Source organism: Pieris napi, chromosome W (assembly GCF_905475465.1).
Source record: "Pieris napi chromosome W, ilPieNapi1.2, whole genome shotgun sequence".
In the NCBI taxonomy this organism is placed as follows: domain Eukaryota; kingdom Metazoa; phylum Arthropoda; class Insecta; order Lepidoptera; family Pieridae; genus Pieris; species Pieris napi.
This window is the reverse complement of record NC_062258.1, coordinates 1123931-1136110: the sequence shown is the minus strand read 5'-3', so window position 1 is coordinate 1136110 and position 12180 is coordinate 1123931. Positions and strand designations below refer to the sequence as shown.

Sequence of the window (12180 nt, the reverse complement as noted above, 5' to 3'; positions counted from 1 at the left end):
TCATGTGGAACATGGTGTAATGGTTGCAGCTTCTAACAAAGGCTGTGTAAAACAAAAAACTTGGAGAGTTTATTATTTGTGGTAAACTTAATGTTACAAAAAATTAAAATAATAAAAATACAATAAAAACATTCAACATCTAGTTTTAGATTTTACTAGTATTTTTTTGCTTATACTAGCTACATTGCTAACATAACCAACAGCGGATTAGGTATCAGATAGTCATTTAACAATTATTTTTGAAGTTATACTTCTTTAGGCGCGTTATGAAAAATTGATGAGAGTGAAATTTTACGATGCGCGCGCTTCGTGACACAAAATTAACAGAATGAAGTTGCCCACGGAAGATGCTACGGCATTGGACATAATTTAAAAACAACATTCGAATAATAATAGAATTTATGATACACTTAAAGTAAGAGAATAATAATAAATATTTATTTAATTAATTTTTCAAATGTAAACTGAACTTTATTGACTATAATGACTCCTTTTCCAGTCTTTGATTATTTAATTGTAATTAATTATTTGCATGCAATCAAAAACTATTTTTAATAATGCCAAAGAAGTTCTTACGCGCGTACATAAGTACACGCACCCTTTATTTTATTGTTTGTTTTTATTTGACCATTTTACAATTTGTATAAGAACATAACACCGGCTAGAGATCTCCGATCTACGATATTTACACAATACACATACGATAATGCATCTTATATTGTATTACTAGAATGATTGGTTGGATTGGACATGAACAGTAAACTTTAAATCTAGATTATTATATTATAATATTAATATTTTACAGCATATGGAGTAATAAATATGGAATATTGTTCTAATGCCTTACCAAATAACACGCTGAACGAATTGCATATAAAACAATTGACTGTCGACAATCACCAATGCGATGTAAATTTAATATGTAATAATACAGAAATTTGCGCAATACGGGAAGAAGGAGAAGGGTACAGAGTAAAAAGATTTCCAAATAGATGCGAGATGCATAAACACAACTGCAACACGAATATAAAATATACAGAGACAGAACTATTCATTTGTGACTCAGCACATATAGAAAACCAAATTTATGATATTGATAATAGAGAAAGCCAAATTAACGATATTGATAATAGACAAAACCAAATTAATAATATAAAGAACTTAGTTATCATCAATGGTGGTATGTTAGGTACAGATAATGTCAATGAAAGTATAGATAGCTTCTTCGCTTCTACCCATGTATTTGATTTGCCTGTGAAAGAAATGGATCCGTTTAACACAAGGAGACGTTTAATAAAGAACGCAGGCCCAGTAAAAATCTTCGTACCATTGATCATGATACCGAAGGAGAAGAAAAATGATACATACCATCGCCCAACATTTTCTACGTGCTATCATACTTGTCCTACTGTAAGTAAATCAATAAGACATAATTATAAATGTCTATAACGCTGAAAAAGTATTTAACTCGACGTTTTGAATTATAAGGCAAAACCATACCACAAACCACACAACCACATCGTTTGGTAAATAAAAAAAAATGTGTGCGTGTACTAGGTGTACACACGTAAGAAGTGAAACTTCTTTATGACCTTATTTTTCGAAAAATGATCTACTATATGCAACTTAACGAAATTGGTTAAATAAAGTTTAACAAAAGGCTTTTATTATCATAGACATGAATACAAATACAAATATTTCATTTTACCTTATTACTACTAAGATTATTACAGAATTTCATTAATTGTAATAGAATTATTACTATCATTGTTATCGTTATTTTGCTACAAAATTTCTCCCAAACGTCGATAAAAAATTCATTCTAACGCCGATAAAGAAGTTTGACTTCAAAAAGCAACATGGCGCGTAACCGAAAAATGTGACGCGTAACGAAAAAATGTTACACTAAATTTTTTTCCAACCCCGATAAAGAAGTTTCACTTCAAAATTTAATAGGGATGATTATAATTTAAATATTGATGTATTAAAACCATCTTAACCTCGAAGGCGGTTTTCTATAGAACAGGGGCAAACGGGCAGAAGGATCACCAAATGTTAAGTGATACCGCCGTCCATGGACAACTTCAATGCCAGAGAACTCGCGAGTGCGTTGCCGGCATTTTAACAATTATTACGTTCTTTTCTTGAAGGACCCTAAGTCGAATTGGTTCAGTGGGTAGCTGGTTCAGAAACTGCCTTAAAGAACGGTCGGTTGTGGAACGGCGGACGTCGAGGTGATACGGGTGGAATTTGGCTTTCTGCCTCGATGTCCGATGATAAAACTCAGCTGCAGGTCAACTGAATATCTCCTCTGAACACTCTCGGTGGGATTATTATTTTGGATATTATTTATTGAACAAAAACACGTACATTAAGTATTTCCTGTCTCAGAATCATGACTCACATATCAATAACTCAAGTTAATAATTTCAAATTCAAAAGTCACAATCTATACTAAAAAAAACTTCAATCTTCTTAGAAATCACGATTGAATCGTCCATTTCTTAATTACCTCAGCTTCAAAAAGTATATTCTTCGTCAAAAGATTCCGAAGTTATCATATTAAATTCTAAATATAGAAATGAGACTTGATATTCTCCTACGTATACACCTTTTAGACGCGACAATTCATACAACTCTATTATAATACATGCTCCAACATAAGTTCTTTTGTTTCCTAGCCATTACGTTACTCAGACCTAATTGTTATTCTTAAAAGGCCGGCAACGCACGTGCGAGAATTCTGGGAGTGTTAGGGTCCATGGGCGGCGGTATTACTTTACATCAGGTGAGCCTCCTGCCCATGTGCCGCCTATTACATAAAAAAGTGCTGCGTACAAAGTACACATGTCAGAAGTGAAACTTCTTTGGCCAACAAATTTTTAAGCCTTATACAAATCTAAAACTTTAAATTTTCGAGACATAGAGGCAGGGAAATTAATTGTCATTAAAATATTAAGTGTCGAAAATATATTTTTTTTTATATTTAATTCTTCGATACTTAAAACACGTTGCATTGTAATTCGCCCTTCTCCCTCTCTCTCAATCGGTCTCTCCCTTTTCTTTGACAAAAACGCTGCACATCTTCGTGACGCTAATATTATAATTATTGCGTTTCATCCGTAAAAATTTACCCTCATGCGCCTAAAGAAGTTTCACTTCAAAAAGACCCCATAACAAAATATGGATTAATAATCTGAATATAATAAATATTAATTCAGTAATAAGATTTCTGTTCCAGAAATATCCAGACACCTATGCTCCCGTGTGTGGTGTAGCCGGCATCATGGCGAGGGAACCAGCCCTGATGTTCAAAAACCACTGTTTCATGGATGTCGCACAATGCAAGATGTTTTGGGAGAACAAAAGTAGTACTTCGCATAGCTCTTGTAAGTATCAGATATATCAAATCATGTAATTAACATAAAAAAGTCTTTATTCATTTTAAGTAGATATGCATTACAAAGTGTAAGATTTGGGAACCCTTTTAAGTAAGAAATACCTGTGTCAGGGTTCCCAGCTCTTCCATAACAAACTTAAATATAAATTCCTTAAAATATATTTATATATAATTACATCATTCATTTAATTTACCTTTCAACTGTTATCAACACGCCTGAGCGCATGAGGGAATGTAGGTGCAAATGTGTAAGTGAGTGAGTGAGTCAGTCAGTGAATGAAAAAAGTGTGTAGCTACATACTAGGTCTCAAAAGCATCTCTAACACTGCCAAACTGTCTAACACCATATGTTAGCTAGCTATCTTATCATCGCCCAACAATTTCACCTGCTATTATACTACGTATACAGTACGTTTGTTTTATTTTTATTGAGGGGATTGCATTTCCGCGCAGAGTGCCGACGGCATATAGTCGCTCGCACCTAAAAAAGGAATGTTGAATTACCACTTGCAATTTCCATCCTCGGCCTAGAACATACAACCTAAACCTCACAGTCTATTTTCTTAAGTACTCACTGCTTGCCTTAGAAATGCGGTACCAATAAATTTATGAAAATAAACTTGCGCTTAGACCGGGAATCGAACCCGATACCCTCACCTAGACACTTAATAACACCGCTAGGCTATGAAGGGTAAATTAAAAATGTATTTAAGGGATTTAAGCGCAAATATTTATTTACCTCGAAGTTTTGATTACAGTCGTGGTCCGAGCCACATCGTGTTGGCAGACACAAAGGCATTACTCGCGATAAAATACATTAAATTGATTTGGAACTGTAAAAGAAAATTAAATTTGATTCAGTGATGTAGACAAAATATACCTGACGTTAATGTATTATAAATTCTATAAAAATAATTCTTGTTCTTAACGCTTTCAAAGGAACGCTGATTAAATTTTTCAAAGGCAAAGCTGCATTACTGGGGAGTTCTTTGTACTAAGTTTACAAGAATAGTCCTTTAATAATATAATATTTAATTATATTTTGATAGTTGGTGATTTTACATCAGTAGAGTTCTTTGTAATTAACCCTTCTTATTTACAAAATTCATGCTAAATAAGTAATGTAATTATTATGACTTTACATTATATTTGACCAAGCCTAGGCGTTGATTTAGAAATTATTTTCTAAATTAACGCCTAGGCTCGTCGGTTAAAAGGACGACAACAAAGCGAAGTTTGCGCTTCGTGGTGCTATAAAAATCGTGGTACTGTACTTATTAACCGATGCCGATAAAATTATACTTAGGACTAAACATTTTCATGTAACAAAAACAAATGAATGAAGCCTTTATTTACATGTAAATAACAAATGACAGTAATTTTTTAGCAACCAGTTTTGTGGCAAGATGTCTTCTGACATAGGCCTATTTTTGACCGTTTCTTTCTATATCTTCTTTACAAACATTAAAATAATTAAATTTAAAGAAATTCAGATAAAAATTTTGAAACCTCCGTACCTCTTTAATTAGCTGTAAAAATCGAAATACATTTATTTATTTCCTATTTGTACAGTAACTTAACACTAATACAATAGAAAACTTATTAATACAAGAACATAAAAGAAAACATAAAACCTAAACCTTTTTTTGTAATTATAATTAATGCAATTCTTGTGAATTCAGCCAGAGTGCAACTAAATATATCCGGCTCACATACAATAATAGTCAGTGTGCGCAAGACACGCGTAAATAACGCTTCTCTGAGTAAATTAAAAACTTGTACGCGCTCGTACATGTTTATCTACTTCAGTTAAAGCGTTGGAGACCTATAAATGTCACTTTTTAGTCTCAACAGTTAGTCAGTAATTAGGTTCTTTAAACAATTATACCTTTATCACGAACAATAGTTACAAAAGAATTAAAAACATTATAATAATAACCCAGTTGCGTTACAACCCTATTTGGCTGGCTAATTAGGTGATCAGCCTGACACATGTTGTAAATTTTTTGGTTTTGAGATACGCCGACAAGTTTTAATTGCGCATATAGACAATTAGATTAGTGCAACGCCGTGTTCGGACGCGCAGTTTAAGGGGTCGCTGCGAGCCACTAGGATAATACTGCCGCTAACATACGTATATATAATAATAATACAATAGGATGAGCAGTGTTGGCCTTGTGGCTTCAGCGTGCGACTCTCATCCCTGAGGTCGTAGGTTCGATCCCCGGCTGTGCACTAATAGGCTTTCTGTTTATGTGCGCATTTAACATTCGCTCGAACGGTGAAGGAAAACATCGCGAGGAAACCGGCCTGCCTTGGACCCAACAGTCGACGGCGTGTGTCAGGCACAGAAGGCTGATCACCTACTAGCCTATTCGAATGAAAAATGATCATGAAACAGATTCAGAAATCTGAGGCCCAGACCTAAAGAGGTTGTGGCGCCACTGATTATAAATAAATACAATAGAATACGTGGTAATTAAGTCGAAATAAAGCGTAGGCGGTTCAAGTCTGAAAAGAAAAATGAGTAAGTAACAAGACGTCAAAATCTTTCGCAAAGTTTCTTAGAAATCAATAGTCTGTAGTCTAATCTGTAGGTGAATGGCATCACTTTGTGATTTTATAAGATGATTATTATTTACCCAATGGCCAAGTGTAGACCTATTTGCAGTTATACCGACCCTAAACTAATTTTACGGCAACGCAGGACCTCAGGTAAAATGCAATGTGAAACCACTGAATCATGAAGGTGATTATTAGGCAGCAGCTACAAAAGGACAAACATAAAAGTTCCATCACAACTCTTTTTTGGCTAAATGCAGTGGTGCAAACATATAGTTATGATGTTATATCTCAAAGCCGTATGATACAAGAGATATATATGGTATGCTAGTATTATAATTAAGGGACAGTGCAAAAATAATATAATAAATTTCAAAAAAACTAAGAAAACGTGTTATTAAGACATGTTATTTACAAACCTAGATGATTAATTAATTTAGACAAGTCATATTTATTAAATTAAATGTTAAATATTAATAATAACTTGGTGATATAGGCTTCATACTATTCCAATTTTATTGTTTAATTCAACAAACTTTCAACATAAATTATATATGTATTACGTTTTTCTATTCGCTGATTGTATATATTAAGTACCCTCATACCATTTGTATATCCCCCATGCTATTACACGATACTGTGCCTGAAGGCAAAGCCATGTTGACACATCGTTCAATCCCAGCTCCCTGTAACATGTCAACGTCAAAGGTAGAATATCGGATATTAATTTGACACATCGATAACTATAGTAACATCAAACGCTTCGAAAACAAATATAAGCTGCTATTGACCCCTGACTTGACGTGTAATGACTGGTTATTTTGTTGTTACGACATTATTAAATGGTTGTTTGTTGGTTATTTAAGTATAGGCTTGGCATATAGAGCAGTGTCGGCCTAGTGGCTTCAGTGCGTCTTTCATACCTGAGGTCGTAGGTTCGATCCCCGGCTGTGCACCAATGGACTTTCTTTCTATGTGCGCATTTAACATTTGCTCAAAGTCAAAGTCAAATCATTTATTTCAATTAGACCAGTGGTGTGCAAACTTTTTTAATGGCGGGCCACAAAGTTTAAGAAATTCTAGAGGAGGGCCAGAATCATAGAAAATGCATTGTGTGTTAAAGCTTTTAATCATGATATTATTAAAACATTACAAGTAGAATCTACTTTTTCTTCTGAATCGTCAAAACGTAATTATAACGCGCCGTATACTATCTATGTCGATGGACCCTCGGCGGGCCGGATTAAATACTTTCGTGGGCCTGAGTTGGCCCGCGGGCCGTACTTTGCCCATCACTGAATTAGACCATCTAAAATGGCACTTTTGAACGTCAAAAAAAATACAAAGAAGATTCTAGTTGCCCCTTCCAAATGGTAGTTTCGTGTGGAGAAGAATGGGCAAGAAACTCCACGCTTACTCTTTTAAAATAGGTTTACAATATTTTGTTACATTTGTTAAATAATTATATGTGAAGACAATGTACTCTTAGAATAAACTACATGTACATGTCTTAGACCCAAACAGTCGACGGCGTGTCCACTGGAGGCTGATCACCTACTTGCCTATTAGATTTAAAAATGGTCATGAAACAGATTCAGAAATCTGAGGCCCAGACCTAAAAGAGGTTGTAGCGCCACTGACTTTCTTTTGGCATATACAGTACATATTGCATTACACTTCTAATACCTATCACTGTTAAAATTGTTAGTGGTAGAGAGGAAATGAATCGAGTTAGGTAATGGCTGAGACGTTTGGTTGAAATACTGTTGTCGAGAATTATCTATACACAGACTAGCTGCCCCCGCGAACTTCGTTTCTTAATGTCATTTTACTTAGCCTACCTTTTTAGTACAGACCAACATGGAACATTTTGCTATGCTACCCCAGTCTGTTCGGGTTTTTGGAATGAAAACTTTTTAGGCTTTTCTGTGCATTGTCTATATATAAACCTCAGAATTCAAGTCATAAGATTTTAATTAACAAATAAAAATTAGGTTGATCGTAGAGGGATGAAAATTAAGGGTTGTATGTATTTTTGTATGCTATATTATAAGAAAATAAAAACAAAAAAATGTATTTCAAAATGAAACATTAAAATTAGAGGTGGACCAGCCTTAACATTTAGGGGTTTCAAAGATAGATAGTAGCCGATTCTCAGACTTACTGAATATGCATAAAAAGTTTCATAAGAATCGATCGAGCCGTTTCGGAGGCATTGTGAAACGAGAATTTTCTTTAGTTTCTTCTCATAGCACTTGTTGAATTACATGGTTCAACGGGTTTTCAAAGAGAATGTAACTGCGTGCTCCTATTTCACCATGCCTCCTGCTGATAGAGGACAAGTCTTTGTTTTTTATTTTTAAATTTATGTTATTATTATTAATTACTTGATATCTCATGTGGAACATGGTGTAATAGTTGCAGCTCCTTACAAACGTTGTGTAAAAAAATATGGCGATTAAAAAGAGTGGCGGAGAGTTTATTGCCACAGTTCTCTTCCGTTCTACGCCCTTGATTTGAGAACTGGCAGTAAATGTAAAATTAGAAGCATTAATATGTATTTCTTTACTGACGAGTCATAAGTGTACATTATGTTACCAACATGATTAAATGATTTTTTACTTTACTTTACTTTCTTATTGAAATCAAGCGATCTGTTCTAAGCCTATATTAAGCTGTCTCAAGCGGTCATATTCACCTCTCAGTAGCTAAGTGTTACTACAACCACAAACATTTAAACTTGATAAATGATCTTTATTACGGCTAGCACAAAAATCTATCCTACAGAACATTTTACACGATTTCCGAAACTATTTTTTTGCACAACCCGACGGCCTGTAATGAAATATCCCTCGCAATAGCACGACTTTTATGACGTTCGGTAGTCCATTTAACAATATAATATAAGGATAATATGAAAATGAATGACATGTTAAATTAAGACTATGGCAAGGTTTAGACAAATTATTGTAGACTAGTAGACTCGGCCAAGCGTTGCTGTGGCTAAGATTTTTGTTATATTACATAGTAGTAAAATATTCAAGAGAAAAGGCAGGAGAACACCAATCCACCATTCTTTTTTGGTGGTTATGCCATTAAGGATCTATACCTAGGTACGAATAAAGAGCCTTTTCTAGCGGTGGTTTTTTGTAATAAAATAATAATAATAAAAGGACGCTTATAAAAGATAGAGACATGCTGTCGAGACATTTTTTATAGATAGTGATGTGTCCTGAAAAATTGTAATACGTCATTTTATTCTGTCATTAATAGTTTTCGCAGCGCACACGATTAAAGGAAGTTTTTTGTTTATTTTTTTACACCTTGGGTTAGATTATTCAAGTTTTAGTTAGCATCCCAAATTTTTTTGAAAATGAATCATAGCCTATGCCACTCAGGAATAGTGTAGCTTGACAACGGTGAAAGAATTTTTGAAATCGGTCCAGTAGTTTCGGAGCCTATTTATTTCAAACAAACAAAAAATCAAACCTTTCCTCTTTATAATATTAGTATAGATAGCAATAATTGTTTTCAGCCTACATCGAATCCTCCTTCCTATTCTGTATGGGAGACGAAGTGAATGCCTTATACAGATTCTTACCAGCAATATGTACTCTCCAACGCATGGGTCGACTGAAGAAGAAGGGGAAATTCCGGTTAAAAATGAAAAACTTTAGATTTATAAGCGAATTTCGTTCCGGACGCCCTAATTTTATGGGATAAATATATTTCTGATACGAACTTGTTTTATTATATTACTTGAACAGCTTGCTAGTTAGTGGACTGTGAAAAGTGTGTTTAAAATTTATATGTGTTCAATGTCAGGAGTATCTGAATAGTATATGTAATGTATGTATGAGCAAGCTGCACTAGATGACTAAATATATGAGAGGGTGAGACGTAAGACAGAGTAATATTCAAATCTGATTTATTGTTATAAAACATTATCTTAAATACTAATTACACCTATTCACACATACATGATATTTTTCTAGTGAGCTGTTGGTGTATCGCGCAACCTCAGCTATTATAATTTGGAACACATATGAGCCGTGTCAGCAGCTGATCAATATTTAAATAAAATATAATTAAAATTGCTATTCAGCTGCTAATATTTAGCAAACACCGGATCCATGTCAGCAGTTTGTTGATGTTCAAATGATGAAATCTGAACATTACTTAAAATTCATCTATTTTTACTATTTAATTTTCATTTTCCGTCTGATCTGTTTTAGTAACGTCAAAATCAAATTATTAAATGGACAGTGTGGGTGACATCCAGTGTAATTGTTTGGGGATGGCGACTGGTAAATTAATCTAGGCGTTCGTCGAACTTATTAAAATCATACAAAGCAAAATTGATGCGAGTTTCACGTGAATTTCCACGAAGCGGAAACTGCATAAAACACAAAGGACAGATTTCCTGGAAATCCGTTTACAAAGAGGAATATTGAATTAGTATTTGTTGGGAATTCTGTGAACTAGGGTTTTAATAAAAGCGTATTCGGTTTTTGAAATTTCTCAAATTACATGGTGATCTATCGACAACAAATTTTCATTGTGTTGTCCATACTGGCGTCATTAGTGAAACTTACACTTATCTGTAGATACAAACATAGAGATGTTTATGTACATATTTTGTCTAAGTCTATGAAGGGCGTTTAATAAAAGCGGATATGGATAGCGCATCCTGCCTAGAGCGAATGTTGGTAGCTCCTTGGGGTCTCAGTGGGTACCTATGCATTTCCTGCACTAAGGAGTACACTAAAAATAGGTGTAGTTAAAACTTAAGCGACATCTACTGAATCTACGGCTACACTTGTATAATGTGAAACCTGAAACGCGCTTACAAAGTTACTCCGACCGCTATGGATCCTTAGTTACGGAGGCCTGAGTCAGGTAGGCTGATCGAGGATCATACCGTTAGGTCTGAGGAAGCGCAAAAATTCTTCCATAGGACCCAGGTATAACATTTTAATAACCCTTTGTGCCGACGGTTTTAGTTCAAGAAAATGTTTTTGTGTAATCAAATTACTGAAAAAAATATTTGTTTAGAAAACAAAATAGAATCGTGAATTAATTAACGTCGACGGGAGATCATTTTTACAGACGAAGACATAAAAGTATTTTCAAATCCTCTTATAATTGGCGCGTAGGTGCCCGATCGATGTATAAGATTCTTTGAATTGATAAAAATAGGAGTTATTACCTTCAATTATCCTTACAAATTGGAAAATAAGTCCCTCATTAGCGCCTGGCTATAAACGCGATATAATCCAACACTATTGAACGGATTTAGTATAGTTTCACCATAGATAGTGTGATTTCTGAGAACGGGTAACATATAATTCAATATACTTATGTAAATTGACTGAATTTTAAAACTTTTGTTGAAGAGGTTGCAGAAAAAAAACATATTACAAAAAAATATATTATGCTAAAATAAACGATTACATGAAAGCTACGTCGGAATCTAGTTAAATGTATGTCTGATATGAAATCTTATTTGTCAATAGATTTGTAGGAATAGTTTTAATCTCCGGCCACAATTTCCAGAGCGTTAAGAGCGGAAGGTACCTTTTAGAGGTATTTTCTTTAAAAACCTTATTTTTCATAACCGTCACAGACACACAGTGTTACTGGAAGGATTGGCTATATAATATATTATGTAGCGATTTTACTACACTAATAACGAAAGTGATATTGTCTTTTTTACATGGATACAAGTCCGTCGGCATAACGCAATCTATTGCCGCAGGGTTGCAATGCAATTTTACAATTTGGCTATATTTTAACAAGCTCTAATCATATTGCCGAATAGTCTGTGAACTTTAGGACATGTATGAACACCTCATCATTTAGCAAGGCTTCGATTTGTTGAGTGTGATTGTTGAGAAGATATTGGTGACATCGACCATATTTTCTTTTCTTGTTCCCAATATGACCGCACCGCACCTCCTTTCTGAATCTATCAATAACTACATGTTCCAACATATGTACATAAACGTATTTTTTTTAAATTTTAATAATAATATAATAATAATTAAAATTACACCAAAAGATAGCGCATTTTATAAGGAACGTTTCAATGTATACTTCTTATATTTGTAACGATAACTGACTTAAATATGTACATAAACATAATTTTTTTACAATTTTAATAATAATATAATAATAATTAAAATTACACCAAAAGATAGCGCATTTTATAAGGAACG

The 12180-nt window shown here is 34.0% G+C and overlaps 1 protein-coding gene across 1 annotated transcript; it reads left to right on the top strand.

Annotated features, from left to right (window-relative positions):
* Positions 1-999: 999 nt before the first annotated feature.
* Positions 1000-9685, top strand: LOC125061999. The gene is made up of 3 exons (XM_047667617.1): positions 1000-1410; positions 3242-3389; positions 9498-9685. The coding sequence occupies exons 1-3, from the start codon at positions 1000-1002 to the stop codon at positions 9683-9685; spliced, it is 747 nt and encodes a 248-aa protein (XP_047523573.1).
* The last annotated feature ends 2495 nt before the right edge of the window (positions 9686-12180 follow it).

What these genes read in the sequence shown, in the direction of transcription:
- LOC125061999 (XM_047667617.1), top strand. Translation starts at nt 1,000, where the DNA reads ATGCATAAACACAACTGCAACACGAATATAAAATATACAGAGACAGAA. An exon ending in GCTATCATACTTGTCCTACT is followed by an intron (nt 1,411 to 3,241) that starts GTAAGTAAATCA and finishes TTTCTGTTCCAG; the next exon opens with AAATATCCAGACACCTATGC. An exon ending in TAGTACTTCGCATAGCTCTT is followed by an intron (nt 3,390 to 9,497) that starts GTAAGTATCAGA and finishes AATTGTTTTCAG; the next exon opens with CCTACATCGAATCCTCCTTC.